A 27,247-nucleotide genomic window follows, 5' to 3' on the forward strand; every position below is an offset into this window, starting at 1 on the left:
TGGAAATTGGACACCAATTACTGCTGTCATAAAAGCTTGTCTGCAAGACTCTTGACATAAACAGCTATTGATTTAACCCTTTATCCTGCTGCTTGAGGTCAGACTGTCGGTGTAGCCTGATTTGATTTGTTGTTTTTGAAAACACAGCCGGAAGAGGCAGTAGCTTTGGTGATAATTGTGTTTTGCAGATAGTGTAATAACTTCTCACCTAGGTGGTGAGACCATATGCTACATCTTACTAAGCATAAGGTTAAAATCCCTGTTCCTGTGACTATGGAAGAAGAAGGTGCTAAACTACTCCTTTCTTTGTGAGTTTAACAGGGTATGGAATGTGAGAGGAAGGAAGAGAGGAATTGTTATTCTTGGCCAGTAAGGACAAAATCTTAGGCTTTGATTCTTCTCCAGACATGACTTGGGCATTAGAGGTCTTAGGAAACAGAGCATACAGTGAAGTAGAGGTCTTGGAAACAGGCTGTGTGTCTATCCCTAAGTTGTTTGTTTCATACCAAGTACAAAGTGAACATGAACTAATTAGAAAATAATAACAAATAATAAGGTAAACAAAAGGATTCAGAATACTGATGCAGATTTTAAGCTAAAAACCACCTGAACACCCTTCCCGCCAAAAAACAACAAACGACCGTCCAACAAAAAAAAAAAAAAAAAAAAAACCAAAAAAAACAGCAAAAACCCAAACAAACCAAACAAACAAAACAACCAACCAAATAAAAAAGCTGAAGTTGAAAAATGAAAAACTAAGAGCCTGCCTTCTGGCTTGAAAGGTAAAAGGAAAGGAGATGCATCCTGAGTGGGGTCAGCAACATCACAGTTCAGAAACACATTGCAGCTGATTTGACACAGATGTGCCTCTGTGTATGGAATCTGTTCTGAGCTAGGGTTTACAGTCTTCAGCTTTTTTTTTTGTCTTTTCAAATTCTAGTAAATGCGTTGTGTTACACAGATGGAGATTTTTTTTTTCTTGAAACCTCTTGTCCTCGAACTGGCATACTTCTGCCCTGCAAAGATTCATGGTCCTACAGAGTTCTCATGTATACATCATCTGCAGGTGCTCCTACCACGTCTCATCACCTGAGGTGCTGAAGCTTGGAGTACTGTTCAGGCAGATATGCTGCAGGAAACAAATTTGCAAGGAGTATGAGTTACAGTCAATTCAGATTCTTCTGACTGTACCCTTCCTGTGTTAATTACTTGTTCACTTCTTGTCTTTTCCTCTTGATATCAAGCACTTCTCCTCTAAAATCCTGGTTATATAAGTAACAAGATAAAAGTAGTTTTGTGGATATTCTAGGAGAAAATAATATGTAATACACAGCCAGTCCTGAAAACTGAGTTTATGTGGTAAGTGTAGGGCATCTCCATTGGGTTCCTGCCAATGATTTTGCTGTTGCTCTTTGCTTCTATGATTAGCCTAGAAGCCATTATACCTGCTGGAGTAATTTCATTGTTTTTGTATTGTATTAATTTTGTATTAATTGTATTGATTTTAGAGCTAAGTATTTATTAACTAAATTAGAACTAAGTATTTATTAACTAATTAATACTAACTTGTATTAGTTTTAGAACTAAGATAAGGTTACCACAACACCTTTTTAAAGTTAATTTTCAAAGCTGCTTTTCATGGTGCTCCATTTTTATCTGGAATGGATTCTAACCTAATACATTACTCAGGTTTGATGCTAGCTCAGTTTTCAGGATGTGCTTTAGAATATGTCTAATAGGTCTTTTCCAATATGACATCTATTTCCCCATATTGTTATCTGCTAATGAGAAAATCTGAAAGCTTTCCTACCCTGGATTAAGTAACATTTACATCAGACCACTTTCCTTGCTCCTCTGGAACAAGGCAGCTTTTACTGACTCGAGTGCCATGCTTACAGGTTTCTACAAAACGCTGGGACTTGTTTTGCGAGGCTGGCTGCTTCACTGCTGGATACAACATTGCTCAGATCAAAACATTTCAGCAGTTTACCCAGATTTCCTTACACTGCAGCAGAGGGGAAGCCAGCTGCAGAATTAGGAAGCCTGAATTGTGTTAACCCTACAAAAAGTACTTCAGCAAATAGCTTCTTTCCATTTTATAATGGAACACTTATTAAATGGAATACTTACTAAAATGAAGTTAGGACTGTACTTAATTGCTTTGAAACCAACTCCATGCCTGCGTAGTTCATTGAACAAATACTTTGCTTGATGCTGTACCCTCTGTGTGCCCTCAGCACCTCTTTGGTGTTGACTGAAACACTGGCAATGATTCTTACTTCAGGAAGTCTCCTAGGTGAGGAGGACATGTGTTTTGCTTCACTCCTGCAAGATCTGTGCTAGGTTGTCTTCTGTAGGTAAGGTAGAAGAGCTGAAATGTAGCCAGCAGTATTCAGCAGGCAGAACTGACTTTTTCAGCCCCAGTCCAATCCGTAATCCTAAATTAAAGCAGGACTGCCAAGAAACTCATTTCCTGCAAGCCTCCTTCAGCAAACCAGAAGCTGCAGCCCTGGGCCACCTTCTCTCCTTTCAGGAGTGACGCAAAGAGCCTGTGGGGCCTGAGCCACTTCTTCCCACCGAGGCTGCTGCGTGAGCTCCGGATGGTTTGGAGAGCAGGTGCTGTTTATTAGGCATTTCTAACTATGCATGGAGACGACTCCCAAAACTTGGGACGCAGCAAGGCTTTGGGAACTCCAAGGAGGCTTCCGTGCGGGCCAAGCAGTGTGCAAGAGTGCCTGCTCCTATCTCACTCCCTCAGGCTCGCCTTAACAGCGAGCACTTCGGCCTGCCGCCGGCGGGCAGGTGGCTCTGCGGGGCAGCTGCTGAGGGGCAGAGGCCATCACCTGTCGGCGGGGTTCGTGTGCGTGCGGCAAGGCCCGCTCCGCACGCCCCGGAGTCATCCCGCGGGCCGCCGCCTTTGAAGTGCAGCCCCCGCCCGAGGGGCCGGGCGCTGTCGGGGCGGTCGCTCGGGAGCGCCGGCCGGAGCAGGGCTGACCAGGGGGCACCGGGGCGGCGGGGGGAGGGCGGACGGAGGCGTCGCCCGGGCCGGCCCGGAGCCGGGTCTCTCTGTTTCCCCGTAAATAAAGCGTCGGGCCGTGGGCGGCCGTATAAATGCGGCTGCGGCGGGGCCGGCTCGCCCTGCCCCAGGCCGGGGAGCGGGCGCAGGCAGAGCCGTCGGAGCCGCGGTTCAGGACGCGGACAGCGCTGCGGGGCCGCGGGCGCGGCGGGGCCGGCAGGGGGGGCCGCTCTCGCCGCCCGCCGGCTCAGGCGGGGCCATGGCCGCGGGCGGGCGGGCGAGCGAGCCGCTGGCCGAGCTCAGCCACTACGTGGTGGCGCGGCCCATCTACAGTGAGCCCGGCTTCCAGGAGGAGAACGAGCGGCGGCTGCCGCTGCCGCCCACGCTCCGCGAGCGGGCGCAGGCGGCCTGCAGGTGGGTCCGAGCGGCGGGAGGGAGCCGGGGGCGCCGGAGGGCGCGCTGTCCCGGCGCCCGCAAACTCCACCCGCCGAGGGATGGAGAGCCCCACACGCCGGACTGCGAGCGGACACATCCCTGCTCCCCTGCGTGTCGCCGCTGCCCAGACGTGCTTCTTCGGGGAGCGCGCTTTTGACACCACTACGTGCTTCCCTTTCTGGAAGACAGGGCAGTGACAGCCACTGCCCCTTAAATTTAAATGTGCATCAGCTCAGCTCTCTGTCACTTTGGGGTTCTTGGGGCGCTCCGATTGCAGCTCCGTGGGGTGTGTCCATCACTTGTTTTCTCGCAGATGTTCAAGGAAAAGGGCCTTTCAGATTGCCAAGTCCTTTCTGCCCATCCTGGAGTGGCTGCCCAACTACCGGGTGAAAGAGTGGCTGATCAGCGACATCATCTCGGGGATCAGCACCGGCCTCGTTGCCACCCTGCAAGGTAAAGCTGGGCACGCCCGCGCTCCGCTCCCCCGGGCGTCCCTATAAGGGAGCCGGCCGAACACCGGGACGTTATGCAGATGGAATTACAAATCTGAGGCTTGTTATTTAATACTAGATATTAGGTATTATTTTGCAATAAATAATTTATGGTCTTAATTTATTCCTTTTTATTTCCTTGGCTAGAAGATTTAAATTTCCTGTGATGTGCTATAAGGATTTAACTTTTCTTCCAGGTGTTTTACTCAAAGAGTATTTATTTTGATATTTAAAATTTCAATTACATTGCGATACATCAGATAGGTTGTGTGATCTTATTTCTCTTTCTTGGTAGTCTAAGCCTATAGTTCTTCTGCAACTGCCTACAAAACTCTAGTTATTCCCCTAAAATAATGCAACCTCGATATCTACTCCTCTTTAAAATTAATCTCATGAGGTTGTTCAGGTCTCTGCAGAAGACAGCCCTCAAGGAGGTAGTGATGTATTCACATTTTTTAAAAAATTAATCTTGATGGATATTTAGAGTACATGGCTTGCAATATTAAGTTTTCCTTACTTCCTTATTCCATTTGTTGGTAGAGCTTTCAGTAGATGAACAAATAGGAAAGTGTCAGAAATAAGCAGAAATTAGTTCAAATAAGCTACTTAAGGAAGAGTCAGAGGGCAGAAGCATCCTGCCTGAGGCAGCATTTGTCTACGACAAGACTGACTATAACCCTGATACATCCAGTAATTTAATCTCAGTAGAGTTCTTACACTATTTTCACAGTTTTTCGGGACTGCAGCAGGCAAAACTAGCTGTGTGAACCCCACACTTTCCCTCAATGGAAATTAACGTTTGCGGAAGAGGACAAAGATTTACATCGGGAACAAAGGAAGCACTTAACGCATTCCCGATTAGACACAAGTATTCTCTCCCGTCTGTTCCCTTGGAGCATGCTAGGAAGGCAGAGACGGGCAGAAAAAGATCATTACAAATTTCTGCCCCAGGCAGGGGGTGACCTGAGAAATAAAAAAAGTGATTCTTTCCCAAAGAAGAGTGTCAGAGCTGGAAGATCTTTGCTGAAGGTAGTGGCACAGTTACAGGATCCCTGTGCCTTTTAAAAATGGACTGGGCTAGATAGACCTTTCATATTACTTAAAACAGCTCTTGGGCTCATACTGTAACCTCCTTTTTTTTTTTTTTTTTTTCAGTGCCCTTATTTTATCCTAATTAGAATCTACTTGTATAACCAATTTTTAAATATTCTGTCTGGTCTCCCACCTATATATTAAAAAAACCAAAAAAAGTAGAAAAAAAATGGAAAAAACCCAAATTAATGCAAATCTACACCTAGCTGTAATTTAAAAAAAAATCTGAAATTTTAGAACATAAATTACAGGAAAAATTGGACAAAATATTTGCAAAAAAATGTTGGGATCTTGAGGTCCCTGAAATCCTTAATTCCCAGTAACTAAGTGTGTTGCTTGCAGTCCTTCAATCAGTCACAGTAGTATGACCAGGACTTTGGGACTTGTCATACTCTGACAGGTTTTGGAGAATCTTTGAAGGAGAACTCTGGCTAACTGGGATATGATTTTGAAGGCAATTTTTTTTATTGCTTGCTGGATTTGACAGCTTGCACAGTATGCAAAGGAAGAAGAACCAAGACTCTCAAATTTATGTGACTTATTATTGGTAGATCAATTTTTACTGGGAAAAGAAGTAGCCCTGTTTTCACAAGAGCTAAAGATACTGAGGGGTATTTGTTGTGCAATAACTCAGAGACTTGTGCTTGAAATTTCTGTCTGAAACTAGAACCCTCACAAATCCTCCTTTTCTTACTCTTGCAACAGTGTTATCCACTTTGGTTTTTATCTCAGCCTGTGTACTGGGCTACCTGTGCAAACATTGGAACATCTTTCAGTACTTACTCACTCAGCTACCAGCATGGGGTATAAGTCATTGATACTCACTCACATGTGTGCCTGCAACTGACTTACAAGACAAAACATAGTCTAAATTGCATCTGGACCACAGCAGTAGATCTTTCTGAAAGTCTAATCTAGACAAGATAGTAGATTGCTGAGAGATTTTAAATATGATATTTTGATGATCTATCATTTCAGGTTTGGCATATGCTTTGCTGGTTGCAGTCCCTGTTGGATTTGGTCTCTATTCTGCTTTTTTCCCCATCCTGATATACTTTTTCCTGGGAACATCAAGGCACATCTCAGTTGGTAACTGCATGTGTTCAAGTTACAGTGAATTATCTCTTTCAGTGTTAATCCTTACTGCAGACATTAATATTTCATACTATATAACTACTTTCTGAAACAAATTGGCTATGGTGAATATTAACATTGGTGGATCTCGAGAAATTAAGGCTTATTTCTTCTTTATACAGGCAATTGTGCATAATAGCTAACTTTAGGTATGCCACTGTTTTTTGCTTAAATTTATGCTGGAGTTTAAATCTTATCTTTGGCTACACTCTATGCAAGAAGTTACAAGATCAAGGCCTCAGTAGGCAGTATGAATGACAAACATTTTGTCTGTCAGCTAAAGCTCAAGATGGCTAAAACAGAGCTCTTTCAGTCTTCTCTACAAGCCTTATTTGCTGCCTCCTTTTTTCATTGCTGTGGACAGTATCTTCTTCTTGCCTGTCGTGGAGACCCAGAACCTGTGTATCTACTCCAGCCTCACTGTAGGTCCTCACATCAAGGCTATGGGTAAACTCTGTTGATTCTTTCTGAATACTTTCTTTAGAATATGAAGTTTGTTTCCTGTCAGTTCTCACATTTAAAATTCTTGTTACAGCTTGATCATTGAAATGCCTTTTTCTTCATTCTAGCAATAGCTAGTCTTTTCTTGTTCATATCTACCAAGAGCAACCACATTGTTTTCTCCTTCCAGAGCTTTGGCATGATACTACACTTTTTCATTAGCTTTCTTCTCTGCTGCATCAAAAGTCTTTCTGTTTTCTCAACTTTGTTAGCCTCTTCCTGCCCTACCAAGCAGCTCACATTTGCTATCCAGATCTGACTTGTTATGTCAACTTGTGGTGGCATTCCTACTTTATAGATTATCAAGCACTCCTTTTTATGCTTTTCCCAATGCTCTTATTCATGAGGTGTCCTTTAAGGTGTCTGTAAAATTAACCTAACCTTCTTTAAGACATTTTGTGCCATTTTCCTTTTCTGCATAATTTTAGTAAATAACTGCACCAAAAAAATGGTTACTTTTAGATTGTATTTTGCTGACACAATGATCACTTTCTCTGTGTCTTGCCCAAAGTATAGTTTCAGTCATCTTTAGCCAATGTAATAGCACAATACTGCCAAAAGATGTGGTCCTACCCATTGGATCGTGTTCCTGACACGTGTGTATTCTTGGGAACCCTGATCATGTGGCATGCTGTCAGCTGAAGACTAACCATGACAGAAAAACCCAAAAAAACAACCAACCAAAAAAACACAAGCAAACAAAGAAGCCCTAAAATTTAAAGAAATAAACATTGCTTTCATCTGGATTGGTGATCTGTATTGTCTGGTTATGATACATGGGAGATGGTTGGAGTGTGTTGAACATGTTGCCCCTTTTGGCCTTGGTACAGCCCTAAATTGGCTCAAGCAAAGCATGAAACTGCACTTGTATCTGTATGTGCAACATAAGTTATTTAAAGAAGGAAGAGTATTTAAAGAAGGTGCAGTATTTTTGTCTCATGTATGCAGTGCCTGTGGCTCTTGGTCCCCTAATACTACCAGTGCACCCCAATTACAGTATTACATGGGGTTTTTGACCTGGAGTTCCTTGTCTAGTCTGTTAAATGTTTTTTTTTTTTCGATGTGTGTTAAATTTCAGTGTGCTCTGTTTGTCATTACAGGTCCATTCCCAGTAGTCAGTTTGATGGTGGGATCTGTTGTGTTGAGCATGGCCCCGGATGAGAACTTTCTCATAGAAGGCAGTAATGCTACAGGGACTAATGTCACAGGGGCACTGATAGACACTGAATCCAGAGATGCACAGAGAGTGCTGATTGCAAGTACTCTCACATTCCTGGTTGGAATTCTACAGGTAAAATAGTTGACTTGAAGACACATGGTTGACACTGCTTTAATGTTAATGGCAAATAACTACTGTGGCAGTCAGACATTTTCCTGTAGTGAAACACAAAAATGAAGGAAAGTTATCACAAACTTTTAAGAGTCTCTGACAGCATGACTGGGAGCACAGAGAGCAGAATAGCCTTGCCATTGCAGACCAAAAGACCTGCATGAAACTGACTATTAATGGTGCATGTCCTGGAGCTTCCTTTCACACATTGCTTCAGGTCTCCTTTATTTCCTTGGATGGACAATACTAAGCTACACTAAGCTGAAATGGGGGAAATATCGTCCTAAGACTCTGCATCAAGAGAGAAATCAAAGCATAAGAAATCTCCAAATAAAAGTGTACCTTTTTGTTATTTAACAACCTGATATTCTTAATGATTTTTCTAGGTTATATTTGGAGTTCTCCAGATTGGTTTCATTGTGAGGTACCTTGCAGATCCATTAGTTGGGGGATTCACAACTGCAGCTGCTTTTCAAGTGCTTGTGTCACAGCTGAATATAGTTCTGAATATTTCAACTAAAAGTTATAATGGTGTCCTTTCCATAATATATGTAAGTATGCCCTTCTAAATTGCTTTGGTTTTATGATAGGTATTTTTATATGATTGTTTATCTTCTGCTTCCATTTCACACAGGGATGGTTCATATATTTGGTGGTAAGTATAGGGCATTCCTTTAGGTCTCACTTTCATGGAGATCTGCAGCTATTTATTTTTAGCTGTGGGGTTCAAAACAGCTGCCTTTGGGGTTCCTCAGACAGAAATTGCCATCTTGAAGTCTTTTTCAGACAGAGCACTTTTTCACTAGAAGTTTAAATGCCAAACAAAACAGTTTAACACTTCTGGAGACTACAGTTTGTCCCATCCCTTGCTTTCTCATTTATTGTGAAGGACATTTGATCATTTTTTAACCCTGTCAGGTCATCTCCCAAAGCTGGCCACTCCTAAGGCTCTTTACACTTAAACCAGCAGGTCATTCTGTAAAGAACATAGTTCTCCATTTCACCCTGTAGCTATGTGTGTGAATTCCTAAAGGATACAGATTCCCACCCTTTGGCCAGGTACCCAATGGTTAGCAAATGTGAGTGAGGCTGACTGCTACTGCTACAACTCCATTTGTTGATTTTATAGAAAATGCTCAAAGGGAGAAACGTTTTGGCTGCATTACAGAAATACTGAATTCCTAGAGGTCTTGTACTACAGAATAGTATCCTTTCCCAGGAAAACTATTCAGAGTTGTGTCACTGACTTCAGCATGAAACTGTCCAGCTTCACAGTATTTTAGATGTTCCATAGCACTTCATATAGAATAGCAGATTTCTAAAAGAGGCTGTTCTAGGGGGAGAAAATGGTATTTGGAGATTTTACATGCCAGTTCTGGCAACCAGACTAGGAAAAATACAGCAGACATCTAGATTAACAATAATAGGATGAATATAAATATAAACAGCAAGGTAAAAATTTAAAAAGAGATCTGGAGGACTTTGTATGGGTAAAAAAATTATTATTTTATGGGCCTTTTCAGAACTAAAACTCTTCCCCTCAGAACAAGGAAAGCTAGATGAGACAAAGTACTTACTGAATAATATACCTTACAGCAGACCTGGCAGAATGATGGACTTGTTAATCCAGCTTTTTTTTTTTTTCCATCTGTTTGTTTATTGAATGAATGGTATTTAGTATAATACACTTTTTGAAAGGACTGCATGGTTCTTCCAGCTCCAGCAAGGCTGAGTGGGATGCTGACTTTTTAGGTTAAAGTTCAGAGCCTCTGTGTTCTTGCAGGTGAGCCGGGTCAATGTGTTTGCAGGTGCACGTAGAGCAAAGAAATTGTTATTTCTGGTCTGCTCAACCAGTGATTTGCTGTGTCTGCTTCAGCAAGTTTTGGACTTGTTTCAGTGGTGTTTAACAAACTGCAACACCAAGCATCCAACAGAATCTGCAACCAAAGTTAGGAAGTTACTGTTTTCCTGACAAGTGAGGCAGTGCAAGAGGTTCTCAGCCATTCTTATGGGATCTGTGCTAAACAGGAGAATGGGCAAGAAATGGCTTCAGTCAGCCAAGGGAGGGCATCTGATTCAGTGTTTCAGGAAGGCTTCTTTAGCTTAGAAAACATAGACAGGTAAGCACTTAGATGTATGTCCAAACCAAAGTCTGTTCAGAAGGGTGGGAGTGCTGCTGCTGCCAACCTCCTTTCTGTTTAAACCAAAATCGCATTACTGGGGGAGATAACCAGGATGCCAGAAGTCTGTTTCTAGCCCCTTTTCTACCAGATTGTTCTGCTACAGCTACTTCACTGTGCATGGGATGGTTATATTTTCTTGGAGACAGGAGGCAAGTGACAACTACCCTGATGCTTCGGAGTGGGACAGAGGAGTATTTGTGATTTTTTCTGTAATCATCCCTTCATGTTTTCTCTTGTAATAAACAATATGACCAAGCAAGGGCACAGGAAGGGTAGAGAAGGGAGCTGCCTATTGCAGCCCAGTTTGAGTGCTCCAGTCTGGGGCTAAACTCTGCTGGGAGGGTTAACTTACTGTAGAGTGAGGTTTTCTGCTCCTTTTCTGAAGTGCAGGCTTCTCCACAGCCTGGTATGACCTGTGTGTTCACAATCATTCTCTGTTTGTCAGCAGTGGAAATAGGAAACAAGTGAGGCACAGACCACATGAACTGGGCATGAAGTGAACCAGAGCTTTACCCATGGGTCTGCTAGCTCTCTTTAGAAAAATGAGGATTTCTCTTGCTATTTGTCAAAGTGAAGAAGCTCCAGATCTTCCCTTCCTTGCTCTGATACTGGTAGAGGTAAAACACAGATAGAGAGTTTGCTCTTTTTACTTAGTACTAATTGACTAAAAATTGGGAAGCAGAAGCCCCCTGTGAGGACAATTTTTGCAGTTATGCTTTTTCCATTAAATTCACTATTAAATCCATTTATTGATTCTGTAGCACCTTGACAATACATTTTCCTTGGGCTTCTCTAGGCTTGAATGAAGTTACTTGGCCTTCTCCAAAACCCTGTGCATCTGGATCATCTCATGAGTATTTGCCTTCAAGTAGACATGGACATGTTTTATGCTGTCATTTTTATTTTTCAGACTCTTGTTGAAACATTTGAAAAAATTGGGACCACCAACATTGCAGATCTTGTTGCTGGACTCCTCACCATTTTTGTCTGCATGGTAGTTAAAGAAATAAACGATCGGTTCAAACACAAGATACCTATACCTATACCAATAGAAGTGATTGTGGTAAGCAAGGGGGCATAGCAAAAGCTGAAAACAGATAAAATTGATGGGTCTAGCTACAGGAAGACAGGAACTCTTTTTAAGTCTTAAAACTGTTGTTTTATTTTATTACAGACGATAGTAGCCACTGGCATTTCATATGCTGCCGACTTGGAAAAAAAATACAATGCAGGCATTGTTAGGAGCATTCCAAGAGGGTGAGTGTCTTTGTTTTGTGGGAAAAAGGTATTACTTTAATTGGATAAAAATGACTGTAGTAAGAGAAAATGCATAAAAGAAACATTGAGAGCTCTAACCTGAGTTTCGAACTCAGATCTGGAAATATTCTGAGTTTTACTTCTGGCTCTATCAGTTATGCCACCCAAATGTTTTGCCTAGCTTCCCTTCTGTAAAATGGCCTTAGGAATGTCTAATTCATGAAGTTCATCTGAAAATTAATTGCTTCCTGCTCATGAACTGCTATAGGACTATAATAAATGGTTTTAAAAAAACCCAATTTTTAATAAAGAAATTCTGCACAGATTTAATTTCTGTAATCCTGAGTTATCCCACTGCAGTTCATAATCCTGCTGCTACTGTTATCCCAATCAACTTTGTCACTTCCATACTCATAGGAGCAAGGATGTTGAGGATTACACTTGTAGAGACTTCCACATGAAAGATTCAGAGCACTTCACAGTAGTAACCTTCACATTCCATTTAGTATTCAGGGCTTAATTAATTAAAATTTGTGGAAAACAGTAGGGGATAAAATGCTTCTGAGATCTTACTGAAGAAGTATGTTAACAATAGTTTGAAGTGGCATTAACATATTTATGTAATTCAGCATACTCTTCAATACATTCTTTATTCGATGCTTCAAAAAAATGTAGTTTTTCACTTTGCTATCATAAGGCCAAATCTCAGTCATGCTGAGAACAATGGGAACTTTGTTACTGACTAATAGCATCAGGATTTGGGCTGGGGTGAGCTAGATAAGCGTGTTCTGTATGTCAATGGGCTGTTTCCACCTTTTTATTAACTTGAAACATTACACTTCATATTATAAGCAACCTGTATGCCTCTGCCTCAAACTCCTTGATAGTTCTGGTAAGAATAGAATTCAATCAAAGTTGGTAACACCAATATATTTTCTAAATGCTAGATTTTTGCCTCCTGAGCCTCCAAATGTCAGCCTGTTTTCCCAGATGATTGCAGCCTCCTTTTCCATTGCTATTGTTGCCTATGCTATTGCCGTGTCTGTGGGGAAGGTATATGCAACCAAGTATGACTATGCTATTGATGGAAACCAGGTATGTATAACCAAAGTAGTTTACAAACATAGTGATGTTTGTAATGTAAAACATGCTGACTTATGTAGCCAAATGAAAGAAATGCCATTCACACACATTTTTCAGGTAAGCACTGAAGTCTGACAGGAGAAATTCTTTCAACTCTTGAAAAAAAAAAAAAAAAAAAATTAGCTGAAATGGCCACATAGAGATGAGCCAGATCCAGCTGCAGCATGGGCTTTTCATACTGTTTCATTCCTTCTGTATTGGTCTAGTGACTGCAGTAGCTCTGAAAGGGCTGAGCACTGTATGGGGGAATTTTCTGGTGATATCAAGTTGACATGGCCTAGCAACCTACTTTCCATTTCCACTTGTAAGGCATATTTTGAGGTGGGTTGCTTGGGCAGATGAAGGCAATGCCAAGCTAAGAAGTTGCTCTGGCCACCTTTATTTAGGCTTAGTCTTCATGCAGGATTTGAATCAGCTGAACTTTACAGTTAATAAATTATTTCACTTCTCAGCACATCACCAGTTACATCAATATAAGTCCACTTGTAACCTCAAAGATCAGTCCTGCAGCTCCACACAAGTTACACACAAGTGCCTACCAGCGTATGAACGTGCTGGAGTAGCTGTGTGCACTAAATGGCTGAACTGCTTTAAGCACTGGTTTCTAGGGGCACAGAGCTAGAATGTGACATGAGCTGTGCATCACAAGCTCCTACAGGATTCCTGCATTTCTTCAATGTCTTCACCAGGGGTTATGTTACTTGCCCATGGTGTGGAATTAAAATGTCAGAAAGCCTCCTCTTCCTGCATCTATGCTAATTTTTAATTTTATCCTCTGAGCATATTAGAAAATGCCCTCACTACAACAAATAGATGAGTACTTTGTTTAATGAGTCCCTTATTTTAATACTAATGGATTACATAAAGTTTGACTTTAGAAACACTGTTTTGCTGTATATAAGAAAATGATGCTTCTGTTTGTCAGTTTACAATCCTCAAAGGTCATATCTAGTAACACTTAGTGTTAAAGTTGACCAAAATGCACTAACTTTCAGTTTAACAAATCTCAAAGAATCATACATAATCCAGAAGTGCTGTTTATGCTGTTCTGTTGTTGAATATGTTGTTCTGCCAGCAGTGCTGTGCTTCAAAGATACTGATTAAATATTGTAGTAGAAGAATTAGTTTATGAAAGCAGAGTGCCTTCCTTCCAGTACTTTGTTATGAATTTAACAAGTAGAAGAGGTTAAATGCAGCTCAGGATGATGGGCAAACAGTTTAGTTGATCTGGAGAAGTTAAAATAACATCATAAAAGCAGGTAGTAAAATAATTTTGAAGGACAGGTTGATACTATTATCTACCATTGTCTATATTGTCTTCATAGATCCAGATCATTAGCACCTAAGAACACTAGGAACTATACCTCCAATATTTTCTCATCAATCACAGTGGTTACATGGGAATAGGCATGAATCATTTAGGTCTGTTCCTGCTCTTGTGGTAGCAGCTAAATGAAAATTTACAGGAAATTTAATTTTGTATTAAGGGAGACGGCCAAAATCAAATCTTAAATTATATTTTAAAAAGTTTGCACATAAGTGAAAATTTCTTGTGCCTGTGTCAGCTTGATGAAAACAATGTTTTTGTCAATTATATGGGGTTGGTTGCAGACAACTCCCAAATTCTTTATTTCCCAGCAGAGGAATGGCCCAGATCCCAGGACATAGTGCTCCCAGGGTCCTTGTCACTTGAGCAGGGAAACCAGCATCAGTAGGTGCTGGCATTGTGACCCTGGGGCAAATCTGAGAATGCTGCCTGAGACTCAGCCTGAGTTCATTGGGATGCTTTGAGTGAAAAACTTCTGACTTCACAAACTAGAAGTTTTCAGTGAAATTGCAAAGTTCCTTAATAGTTCTACTACTATTACAATGCTATGCATTAGTTAAAGTCTTGCCTAAACTCAGACTGTTGTACTGAGTTTAGTACAATAAACTTCTTTAGCTTGTGATACCTGGAAGTTAAATTTCTTCTTCTAGTACCCATTTCTTGATGCAATTATTCCAGTGTAATTCTTAGAAATGTTAGGTTTGGTAACAGTGAAGGAAGTAAGCTTTAAACACCTTTATACTCAGACAAGTATGTCCACTTCAGGGGGAGTACACCAACTTCTTTGTGTTGGTTTCCAAACAGAGGGAGCTGCACTGGCACAAGAGGCATTTGTGTAAACATTTAATAGCTATTACTAGTTCATACTCTTCTTTATAATATTGTGCTACCTACTTTATCAACTGCTGCAGAAGCTGTTGTCTTTCTCCATTGAAAAACTGTCCTCAGGCATCTTTATTTACAGCATTATTCAATTATCTTTCAGGAATTTATTGCCTTTGGGTTCAGCAACATTTTTTCAGGTGCCTTCTCTTGTTTTGTTGCAACTACTGCTCTTTCACGGACTGCTGTCCAAGAAAGCACTGGTGGAAAGACTCAGGTAATGTCCTCTTCTTACTAGTATTGTGCAGAGGTAAATTTAATTTTGTGTAGTGCACAGATTTCACCATGAGATGAAAATAGTCCTGAAATGATTGCATTGCTGGCACATGGAGAGCCACGGCTGTCTTAGCAGCTCTGCTCTAGCAGTGAATGATTTTTGTAGCTCTGCCAGAAGAGGGCAATCAAGTTTTACATAGCATGAGTTACCTTAGGGGTTAGAAATCTTTTAACTCCAGTTCCCCAGAATTTCATTTCCCATTAAAGGACTGAGTTTATCCCAGTAGGATGTGGGAGGAAATCTCTCCCAGTGGATGAGAGATTTCCTCCCACATCCTACTGGGCTAGGATATCTTTGAGCTCCCATGTGCTGGCCTGAGAACCTCTGCCATTTGCCATTCACCATCAGCCATCAAACGTCTTCATCATGTTGAGTAAACTACTTTTTTCTACCAAATTATAGCTGTGTGGTTCTTAACAGTGAAAAACTACAGGTTATCCAGCAGCTCCTTTTCCAGCTTACACACAGACTGCTCCATTCATCTGTCTTTGTAACATAACCCCTCAAGAGCTACTACCTTGTGCTTGTTTAGACTTCCTGCTTAATTGAATTCCCTCTGTGTTAGCTGAAGTGAATAATGGTTACCCACATATGCCTAAACACAAGGGCACTTTGGCAGGTCTCCCTGTTCCTAAAGAAATGCAATGTGCAACTGTTTGTAGTTTTCTCTTTGTAATCCTAGAAACAGATGATAGAATCACAGCAAGTTCATTTCCTATAACCACTGTTCTTTGCAGGTTGCTGGTATAATCTCAGCTGGGATCGTTTTGATTTCTATTGTTGCCCTGGGGAAATTGCTAGAGCCCTTACAAAAGGTACTGTACTCTTCTGCAGCACAGCCACATCAGATCCAAATGTTCAACTATGATGGGCAAGATTAATATCCCTCTTTAAACTGTGCTATCTGATTCCAGACAGGGCTGTGGTTTATAGTGTGTCATGTTGAGCACTATCTTAATATGTGTCTTTGCTTCTGAATACCACTTTTTCATTATTTTTCTTGACAGTCTGTGTTGGCAGCTGTAGTCATAGCTAACTTGAAAGGGATGTTCATGCAAGTGTTTGATGTTCCCCGTCTATGGAGACAGAATAAAGTGGATGCTGTAAGTAACCCAATTTTTTTTCCTCCTGAATGTTTTTGTCTACTTTTGGGGTTTTTTACCTTTTAATGCCATCCAAGTTTCTCTTAACTACCACGTAAGCAGGATTTCGTGGGGTTCACATCAGAAAACTTTTATGTGTGTCCTCAAAATGCAAATGCCATGAGGTCAGTAAAAAATTCCCCATTTTTAGGTCAGTATTCTGCTAATCTTCTTTATTTCCTAAGCCCTGCTGTAAGGGTGCCAGTCAGAGTATTTGTGTGCATTGATAACTCCTTCATAACCATTTCCATAGTATACAGCAATCTTGTGTTGATGTGGCTTGGAAAGCAGATGGCCTGTTGCCACCTTTACCATTCTGATTTTATCTTTTGCACTGTTAAATGAGTCAGACACCTTTCTTTAATTCATGTACATACATTTCTGTTGTTACCACATGGACATCCCATTTGCCTGAATAATCTCAGATAGTCCTCAGGAAAAATGGTTTTTTTGTTGTGGTGAGACTAATCCAAGCTAGGATGTGGATTCATTTGGTGTGCTAAGGGGTGTCTGAAGAGACTTTTCTTATGAACCACTATAACATTTCTCAGGGTACTTGCTCACATCTCCCAGTGTGTATTGTGTGGAACAGACCTTCACTGTGCCTCTCAGGGCAGGAAAAGATTGCATGAAAGATATTTTTCCCATTACTGTGCTTAGATTTTACAGTTAAGTGTCATTGGGCAGTACCTGTCTTAGACAGATCTCAGATATTTTAGTCAATCATTTACTGATTTATAGACAAAAGATCCTGCTGACTTCAGTGAGAAGTGCAAGCACTCAGCTTTTAAAAAAATTGAGCCTACTGCATGGGCAGTGATGTAGGAGAGAACTGAGGAGTGCACTTCAACTGTTCTGCCTGAATATTCAGTGGAGATCTCAGAGAACTGCCATCAATCTGTTAATATGAAATACCTCTCTTTGCAACAGTTCTTTCTGCTTCTTAAATGTCACTGAGGAATCCCCTTCCTTTCCTATATGTCTGCATGGGGGGCACCTTACAGTATTTTACACCTTGGTAAAATAAAACACTTTCCAGTTTTAAGAAATATTAACGAAGATTGCCATCATCAGAAATAAGTAAATGCAATGTTTAACTGTATCTCCTTTAATTTCATCAAAGGAATCAGATCCTTTAAAAATATTGTTTTGTTGAAAACCCCCTTATTTCCTAAAAAGCCAACTATGCCTAATAATATGATGGATGAAAGCATCTTGGAGGAAGAAGACGACTTTTGTATGGAAGTCAGCAGATTGCTAGTGTGCTACAATTAGTTCCTAAGTTAAAAGATGCTTCTCATATTAACTGGTCTAGTGTTTCTTTAGTGTGACCAGGAGTTGTATGTTAAAATGAAAATACTTTATGTTTGTTATTTCTTTTCCAGATGATCTGGGTTTTTACATGTATAGCATCCATCATTCTGGGACTCGATTTGGGATTACTTGCTGGACTTCTGTTTGGATTGCTGACAGTTGTGCTGAGAGTTCAGTTGTAAGTTTTATAAAAAAGGAAGATAATATGCTGAAATGCAAGATGATTTGTGGCAGAATATCTGCTTGGGTTTACAAAAATTTTGAAATGAAAAAAATCTGTTTCTTTTACAAGACACTCTTTGTGTGCTATCAGTTAATTACACTGATAAAAGAGAAGCTGCATTATTTGATCAGTATTTCAGATCATGTTGGCCACTCTGGTGGTACTTAGCCATATGTTTGATATGCACCCACATAGCTGAGTTCTGAAAAGGGACAGGAACATTCTAGATCAAATATAAACAGATGTTTGGCTTTTGTAGTGAATTGATCATTACAGTAACTCTCAGCAGGTAATACTACAACAGTATGTTGCACATGCCAATAACCTTTTCACTTATACAAGACTGATTGTATGGCTGTAAAAGAAGAGCAAGAGAAAGCATGAGAATAAGAAAAAAAATCGTGCTTCTGGCTGATTTGTTTCTGCTTAAAGAATATATGGGAGTGTAATGGTGAGAAAGGTGGATTTGAAGAACCGTATTCTGACATCTTGTTATTTTTCATTGAACTTTTATCTGAAAATACAACTTAACTTCTTTCCTTCAGCTTGGAGTTCAGAGAGTATGGTAACTAACATTACCTAGGAATAGTTGCACTGTCAGCAAATGCATAAAAATAAAGCCTTGTAAAAATTGTTTCACAATAGTAGATTATAAAAAAATGAAATTTGAAAAGCCTCAAAAAAGCATTCCCAAATTCAACTCAGATAATGTTACCAAAATATAAAGGGGAGATGAAGCCTTACAAACTTCAAAACAATTTGCTTCAGCTGTTAAATATATATCTGGAGACTGCAAAACATTTTGGTTTTGTTATAGACTAAAATAAAAATTTTAAAGGTTGGACAAAAATATTTACATAATCTGAATATAATGTAAATGCATTTCAGTTGATTTGAAATGAAAAAAAGACACCAATTCTTTTTTTAGTGTAAAAAAATTGGTTTTTTAAACTTATCTGCTTTGTAATTTTCTTCATTTGAAATGAAAAAAAGACACCAACTCTTTTTTTAGTGTAAAAAAATTGGTTTTTTAAACTTATCTGCTTTGTAATTTTCTTCTGGTTTGGGAAACCAATTGAACAAGTTGTTCAGTCAGCTTTTAAATCAAAATGATGGTGCATTAAGGAGGCTGAGACCAAAGTACCTTGTTTTTATAAAGGTTTGTTTACTGCAGTGATGCAAAATAGCTTCAACACTTTTGCAAGTCTGTTAGTTTGGCATTAGAAAGCAAATTAGAGGAGTCAAAGACACTTTGTATGGAGCAATCCCTTCAAATCTCTGAGTGCCCATGTATGACATTTACCTTCACTGTCTTTATTTCTGTTAGTCCTTCATGGGGAGGCTTTGGAAACATTCCTGGCACAGACATCTACAAGAAGGTCAAGGACTACAAAAATGTAAGTCATGGCTGAATTGTTTTCCTTCAGTCTACATGTCAGTGTAAAAAAGGTGGTGCCTTGCATACTGTACACAACTTGAATTTGGAAGGGGGGTCTTCAAAGATGACAAATTTCAGCACCCTCTTCATCCAGCTGGTTGGTCCATCTTGCATGCTGGGGTTGTAAGCTTCTAAAAATGGAATTCCCTCAATCATCAACAAATCCATGCTTTTTTTTAAAATTAGATATGTAATTAAAGTAATTAAACTGCTTCTCATTGTCAAAATGTGGCTGTTGCTGTTTATCCTTATATTCTTTGGCAACAGGTTATAGAACCAGAAGGTGTGAAGATTCTCAAGTTTTCAAGTCCAATTTTTTATGCTAACATTGATGGACTGAAAAGCAGCCTCAAATCCACTGTAAGTAATAAGTTATGGGTTTGGAAGCTTCTTAACTGTCCTTGAGATTTCCTCAGAATTATACTGAGTTAAGTTAAATAATTTTGGTCTGTTTTCTGTAGGTGGGATTTGATGCAGTCAAGGTATATAATAAGAGACTCAAAGCACTGAGGAAAATACAAAAGCTAATCAAGAAGGGAAAATTAAAAGCTACTAAGGTAGGCCTTTTTAAAAATATTTATGTCTGTTTTTTCTCAAAGGGTTACTGTTGGAGCTTTTTAGTTAAGGTTTAATTATGAATTACTCTGTACTCATCTTTAAAATAGAGATGAAAAGTGTGACTTACTACATGGTAGTACAGTTTATAAGTAGCATACAGAATTTATAATACAACTTAGCTTACAGTTTTAATCACCTAGACCTAACTTAACTTAGAGTTTCTGACTACCTGGACCACCTGCAGATCAGGTGAGATCTTAATACATGGTTTAATGTATCAATATTACAATCATAATTAGACTTAAAAATTATATGAAAGAAGTTGAGTCACCAATACTCAGAAAAAACTAAAGACAGTGCAGGCATCCCTGACCCCTGGGGGTGTCTCACTGTTAGCAGCAGTTTTGGTCCAAATGTCCCTCACGGGACTTGCCATGGACAGTGCTCTGTTATGGCAAGTCCTGCGTTACACTTCCCTTTTCTCTGATGGGGTCACCTGGTTGCCCACATGCCTGGGACCTTGAAGGCCAGCAAGGAAGTGAGAGATCAGCCTGGTGCCCAGGAACCTTGAGGCTGGCAGGGAGAAGAAGAAGAAGAAATCAGTTTGGTTTGTCTCATTGGTTCACAGGACTTTCAGGGCCTGAGAATGAAGGAAAGGGGAATAAATCCACAACCTGCTCAACCACAGAGAATGGCTTCTTGCCTTATGAAATGACATTAGTTATGCTAACCACAGTACCAGGACTGGGAGCAGGGGATACTCGTCACAAGTGTCTGTCTTGTCAATTCCTTCAACAGAAGGTACCACAGGGTGGTATTTTCTGTAACTCCCAAACTTTACCCATGATTAAATTCTATATTCCATATATTGTCTGGCAATAGAATGGCATCATCAGTGAGCCTGGTATTAATAATGAAGCTTTTGAGACTGATGAGGAACCTGAAGACAACCAGGATCCTCAAGTTCCCACCAAAGAAGTAGAGATCCAGGTGGACTGGAATTCAGAACTCCCAGTCAAAGTAAACATCCCCAAGGTGCCCATCCACAGTCTCATTCTTGATTTTGGAGCAGTAACCTTCTTGGATATTGTAGCTGTGAGATCAATAAAAACGGTAAGAGCATTTTTTCCTGGTGTTCTATGAAAATGAAACTAGTCAGTAGTATGTAAATCCAGAGCTGTTAGCTGAAATTAATTTCTGAGTTTTAAAAAGTATGTTGTTGAAAAATACCATGAAAATATAAATAGGAAAAATATCAGCAAGAAGTAGAATATTGGTGGTGTGTGTATTTTAAGTGGGAAAAAAAATGCATTAAAGAACAATAAGGGTGCATAGTCAAGTACTCAAAATAATTAACTGCAAAATGTGGTCCCCTTATATGCATATGTTATGAAATATTCTAGTTATATATTTTCCTTCCACATGCCTCCTGCTTTAATCTGGGCAGAGGATGATGCTCACTCAACACAGAGGTAGTAAAATTTTCTTCTTACCATCCCAGTTCAGTTTTTAGCCACAGGATTTGTTTATGCATTCCTTCATTTATTTATTTATTTTAATTATGAAGGAAGAATTATTCACTTCTTCATAGTATTTTCTGTGGCTAGTATCAAGTATCATCAACATTCATTACTTAATCTTCAAACTCACAGTGCATAATAAGGAGATTATATTTCTTCCTAGGAAGAAGGAAATGAGGTGTAAAGATTAAGGCTAGTATTTCCGTTATTTTTTGGTGCCCAGTTACAAGTGTGTAGACCAGATTGTTCAGTCTTCATTTTCTTCTGATATTTTGTATGTTCAGATTAATGCTTTCACTAACTTAATTTTGCAATTGGGACTACTTAGCCTATCTATAAAACCAGATCTTTACCATGACTCAAGTTTGTCAATTAACAGAAACAGAATTAATAACCACCTCTGAAAACACTAATCCAAGAGACTTGCCTGCCACCAGGGAGCCAAGGGTAGATTTTAGTCCTCTGCCTTAACTAAGTGAAATACAGGAGCAGTGTGTGCCTTGCACCAGCCTCCTGCCTAGTAACATGGGAATACAGGGTTCAGTGACATGACTCTCTCCATATGTAGCCTTTTCATCCAAGGACATGCCATCTGTGCACTGCAGGAGGGAAAAATCTGTGTAAAAGAATCTGCATGTGCCCGTGAATGAGTGTATCATACGTGAGGGAAACAAAGCTCACTCAGGCCCATGTGGTCTCCCTTGGAGAGATGATTATTTGAATTTTGAGAACAGAATGACAACTTTAATTGGCAGTGATGCTTGTGCATGTAAAATGGGCAGTTCCACTTACATAGTTGAAGATAGGCCACTTCAGCAACCAGCTACTTGACTAGTGGATCTTTAAGCATAGCAAAGTATAGCAGTACCTTAATTATGGTGAATAAACAAAATGTACTATGTGGAATGAAGACAATCAGAAATAAACAAAGTGCATGTTCCTATACATTACCCAGACGTACAGATATATATGTATTTTCTCCTTACAGACTTTATTTATTGATGTCTTTGTTGCAAACTTTTTTTTTTTAGATAATTAAAGAGTTTGAGAGAATTGATGTGAGAGTATACTTTGCTTCATATCAAGGTAAATATCCAAGTATTTCTACTTTCACTCATGCAAAAATAAAATGAAGGTGAGAAGGGATCTCTAGATGTGCCTGTGTAGCATCCACACTAATAAATATGTGAACTGTAACACTGATAAGCATTGCTGGCTCCATTGGGACATAAAAAATTGTGGGGTGCAAAGGACATATGGAAAGTAAAAGTCAAAACTAAACTGTAATTGATGGATTTATTTGGATTCACTTGATTTCTGACAGGTGCAACCATGTATTTTAACTTTTATTTCTTTATTAATACTTCACATTGTATAAGCCTGTTATGACTTTCTTTTATTCAGACAACCTTATATCTCAGCTGGAACGGGGTGCCTTCTTTGATGACACTGTCAGAAAAGACATATTTTTCTTGACTGTCCATGATGCTGTGCTCTACATAAGGAATCAAATGACATACAGTGACAACCAGGATCCCATATTTGAGAAGGTAAGGATATCCAGCAGTACATTCCCCTTCCTTCCATCATCTAGCCATCATTCTTGAAGTTTCTGTGGCACATTTGAAAACTAGACCTAGAACTGTAGTAAAAAAAAAAGTGTGAGTGTAGTAAATTGGGGAGCTTCTGAAGTACATGAGTATTTTTGTAGATTAAAGGAAGGGTCTGTCAGCTCCAGGAGCTTGTTAGTGAAAAGAACATGAGAAACAGCACATATGGAAGACACTTCATCCTAAGACACATTTTCTAATTTCTGACTACTGGCATCTCAAGAACCTCATCAGCTGGAGGTTGCATTTGGAACATTATATTTAATTGCTACAGATGGAGTTTTCTTCAATGTGTCTGTAATACTTCTTTTGGAACCTGTGACACTATCCTGTGGAGATAGGTTCTCTAATTTTCAATTATATGACAGCAGGTTTAGGCCTGCTGGACTTCTGGATTGTTAGCTGCAATGAATAATCATTTTCTGCTCCCTTTCCCAATGCTCCATAGACTTCTAATCAAAGTCATAGTCTCACTCTACTTGGCATGGATGTGTACAGAAGCTGTTCCACTCTAGTGTTAATTCCTGCTGCCCTTCTCCGTGCATTTTGTTGTTGTATTCTGTGTTTTTTTCACATAGCCAGAACACTCTGTAGCATTTCAATATTTGCTATGCTCTGTAGCGTTTTAAAGGCCCTCATTAGGAAAATGGTCATATAATGTCCTCCTATCTTTTCACCACAATTCCTTTCCTAGCAATCACTATTACAGTATTATAAATAAATAACAATTAAAATTAATATTACTGATAATTTTAATTTTAATTAGGACTCTTATTTTTATAACTTTTTCATACTAATTTTTATGCTAGACATTAACATTTTCATAATGCTGTACAGCAATTTAAAGATAGATTTTTTTATTTTTACAAAGCCATAACTAGTCATGTCAGCAGAGACAGGCCCAAAGGCTCTGCAATTTCCCCTCAGCTGAAGTTAATCATCATCTTTGTCAAGGAACAGTAAATAACAGACTATTCTAAGTTGTGGAAGTTATTTTAAGGTACTTTAGAATAAAAAAATAAATTTCAATTATATGGACGACATGTAACTCATCATATTTCTTAATTTCTTTCTACCAAGATTTCACTCATGCAGGAGTCTAAAGAACCCATAGAGTTCACAGAGCCCAGCCAGCCTGATGATGAACTTGATGTTCAGGAAGAGGTAAGAACTTTAGAACTGAATGTGTCTATCCCTCTGCCTGTAGCTTTGAGTCAGTCTGTGAGAGAATGGCCCTCAGCAGGGCCATACCTTCTCCAGAAATAATACCCTCTCTGGATACTGAATGTCAGTGCTAGGTGGAGGAAGTCACATTTTTCTTGAGATGGTAGTAGATTATATCTGCTTAAGTATCTCCTCATCTCTCCTGCTTTAGGCTACACAGGCTTATCAGTAGATCTAAACACAAGAAAAGTGTGCCTAAAAGAAGACTTTGTAAGGCTTGAGGCACCAGGGTCCAAAATGATGATCAACCTTCTTTCATTCCTCCTTTTGACACAGCAGACAGCTTCTTGCAGAACTTGCACAGTTTACAGAAGTTACTTTCTTCGTACTTTCACTGAGTTTTCAGTTTACACAAACATGTAATTTTCCCAGATGGTGTATGTATAAGGAGAACTAACAATGGCCTGTTTCTCTCCACCTTTCAAAACCCATTTCTCTAGGCTATGCGCCGACTTGCCTCCTGAAGGACTGCTGGTACTGTCCTGCCTGTGAGCACACAGCAATATCCACGCACTATTCTATCCATACCAGCATTTTCTGCTATGAAACCAATCTTTGCACTTGAAGAAAACCCTGATTGTTTATCTGAATGATACAGATCTCTATAACTCTCCAAATTTTAGCTAGCATTATCCCAGAAATATTCTGGACCTTGATTCTGCAAGCACTTTCTGCTGTGATATATATTAATAAAAAAGAAAATCAGAAGACTATTGTGAAAGATGTACTCAGTTTTGGGACTAGTCAGGCAGAAGTTGCACTGCACTTTTATCAGTGTGCACAGGATGAAAAGCTGCTCTGTGGTCTGCCCAGAAGAGTGGAAGAGACCAAAATCTTTGGATGGCAAGCCTTTTGTTCAATATTTCTACAAAGCCCAGTGAAATGGCTGGAGTTCTGTCTGCCAAGGCTTTGAATTCTAGAACATTAGTGTGAGAATATGTGCTGACAAGCCTTGAAAAATGTATCATCATAATTTTTTTCAAGCAATTCCTTTAATTGCTACATGTAGTTAGATGACTGAAAGAGGTGACAGGTGAAACTGTCACATGAACAGGAAACAGCACTGAGCTACAGTAATACTTCAAATAGGAAAAGTTTCTAAAGACCCTTGGATATGGGTTCATTAGTTCTGCATTAATCCCATTGTAACAAGTCTTGCACTAGCATTAACAATTTTACCTTAAATGAAGAACAGATAGAAGATTATTTTGGCTAGGTTACATAACCTTCATCAAGAGGCAGATCATGACATGAATTAAGGAAAACCTTAGTCCCTGGGTACTTAATCTGTAAAACAGGCTGATACTGAGTGTAAGCAAGAAAGTCAGAATGTGACCTAGTATTGACATTTGGGTTTTTTTAATAAAATATAGGTGTATTTTTTGTTTAATGAATAGTTATATTTTTATAGAGATTTTTTCTTTTAATAGTCTACATCAAATTGCTGCTGTTCTTTTACATATGAAAGTTCATAATGCAGAAGTGCAATAATTTACAAAAGATAAAGATTTGAGCAGCAACATTTTAATCCTTAATTAATGTTCTTAGTTTTCATGAAGAAGAAATATATTTTGATGGAAAACTGACTGCTACCTTAATTTTTTTAGAATTACATTATTTTTTAAATGGGAAAAACACCTGCATTGTAAGGAAACAGATAAAAATGGAAGTGTAAGAAATGTTCAGGTATAGAATGCCTTTAAGTTCAACAATGTGGAAAATAACCTTCAGTATATTTAATTCTCCTTACTTGATTACATCAGAGAAATTTTCTCATATTACACTGAACAGAGATTTCTGCTGCAGGTAGCAATGAAAGAGCTAAGCACTAAATAAATTATTCTGGCTTCAGGACCTGAGTGAACTCTGTTAACATCAGTGAAAAAAAAATCCTATAAACTTTGGCCAGTTTCTTACTCAACAGGTAACAGCGCCAAGCAAAAATCTGTATTCTCTCGTTAAGGCACAGACTTCAGCCCTCACAACAGTGAAGTTTCTCAGTGCAGACACTTGAACTTAGGTGATGTTGGTGCTCCAGTCCAAGCCAGCAAACAGCAGGACTGTATTCACAATGGACATGGGCTGTGGGGTGGGCATCTCCACCATCTGAGAATGGGGCAAGTGTTCAAGAGGCAAATCCGACCACTCTGCACCTCTGCAGATGGAACCATTAATTTCTATTGGCACCAATGCTTCAGCCCAGCCAGTGATTGACAATTCATGCTTTTAACTCTACCTGTCCCCCTCTCACAGGAGGCTGGCACTTCAGCCCACCTTACTGGCCTGAAGTCCCCATCAGGCCATGGCCCCAACTCCCATTAACCTGACTACTGGAACAGTTGCCAGCACACAAGGCCAGTGACATGTTTTTTAGAAGCTGTACTGCTTACTACATCTGAAACAGATGTACATTTTAAGTAAAAAGTAAAGTGATCTACCTGGTAAGTGAGCTTTCAGCTAATTGTTATGCAGGACACAGTCTACAGAAAGATGGTAAAAAAATGGTAGCAATGATTTTTTTTTTTTTTTTCCTCAAGGCAACATCTGCACTGTGAAGTTTGAGTACAGATTAATACATGACAGAGATGTCATGACATTATTTTTTGAACTTTCTCTAGTTCTTGTCTGTGCAGGTATTTAAAAAGCAATTAAATACTCAACAGTCTTCCAGTTCTTTTCCAAATAGGACATCTGATCTGGGATTAATTATGATAAAATATGATAAAATGCACTTATTCTTGGCCTGTGTATTTCTTCTCGGCATGGTTCTTAATTTAACAGGCACAAAATATTCAACTTTTTCTGAAAAATAGCATTTCTCTCAAAGCCTACAGTGGCACAGAAGACTAAGAAGCAGTATGCAGAATGCATTCAAGTGCCTTTCTCAGTGGTTATGTGCTTAATTTTCTATGTATCCATCAAAATTAAGGATACCAAAATAATGGATTTTGTGATGAAGCTAAAATTCTCTACAGTTTTGTACTAATTAAAATATCTTTAAGTAGTGTAACTAGATGTGCTTATCTTTTTCCAGTAGGATGAAGAAGTGGTATTTTTGTATGCATTTTGAGTATTACTGTTCTGTCTTTGCATGTCAGGTATCAAATTTGGAGATGTATTTTAAGTTTTTTACACTTTTAAAAAGCTACA

At 39.4% G+C, this 27,247-nt stretch overlaps 1 protein-coding gene across 1 annotated transcript; it reads left to right on the top strand.

Annotated features, from left to right (window-relative positions):
- Positions 1–3,111: 3,111 nt before the first annotated feature.
- On the top strand, positions 3,112–27,228 carry SLC26A4 (solute carrier family 26 member 4). The gene is made up of 20 exons (XM_050985738.1): positions 3,112–3,617; positions 3,765–3,904; positions 6,013–6,123; positions 7,770–7,960; positions 8,386–8,550; positions 11,093–11,245; positions 11,357–11,439; positions 12,387–12,534; positions 14,895–15,008; positions 15,806–15,883; positions 16,076–16,171; positions 17,596–17,702; positions 19,075–19,144; positions 19,453–19,545; positions 19,647–19,742; positions 20,626–20,856; positions 22,295–22,349; positions 22,668–22,813; positions 23,954–24,037; positions 24,538–27,228. The coding sequence occupies exons 1-20, from the start codon at positions 3,112–3,114 to the stop codon at positions 24,559–24,561; spliced, it is 2,691 nt and encodes an 896-aa protein (XP_050841695.1). The 3' UTR covers positions 24,562–27,228.
- The last annotated feature ends 19 nt before the right edge of the window (positions 27,229–27,247 follow it).

Source organism: Serinus canaria, chromosome 1A (genome assembly GCF_022539315.1).
Source record: "Serinus canaria isolate serCan28SL12 chromosome 1A, serCan2020, whole genome shotgun sequence".
Taxonomy (NCBI): Eukaryota; Metazoa; Chordata; class Aves; order Passeriformes; family Fringillidae; genus Serinus; species Serinus canaria.

What these genes read in the sequence shown, in the direction of transcription:
- SLC26A4 (XM_050985738.1), top strand. Translation starts at nt 3,112, where the DNA reads ATGCGGCTGCGGCGGGGCCGGCTCGCCCTGCCCCAGGCCGGGGAGCGG. An exon ending in GAAAATTAAAAGCTACTAAG is followed by an intron (nt 19,743 to 20,625) that starts GTAGGCCTTTTT and finishes GTCTGGCAATAG; the next exon opens with AATGGCATCATCAGTGAGCC. An exon ending in CTGTGAGATCAATAAAAACG is followed by an intron (nt 20,857 to 22,294) that starts GTAAGAGCATTT and finishes TTTTTTTTTTAG; the next exon opens with ATAATTAAAGAGTTTGAGAG.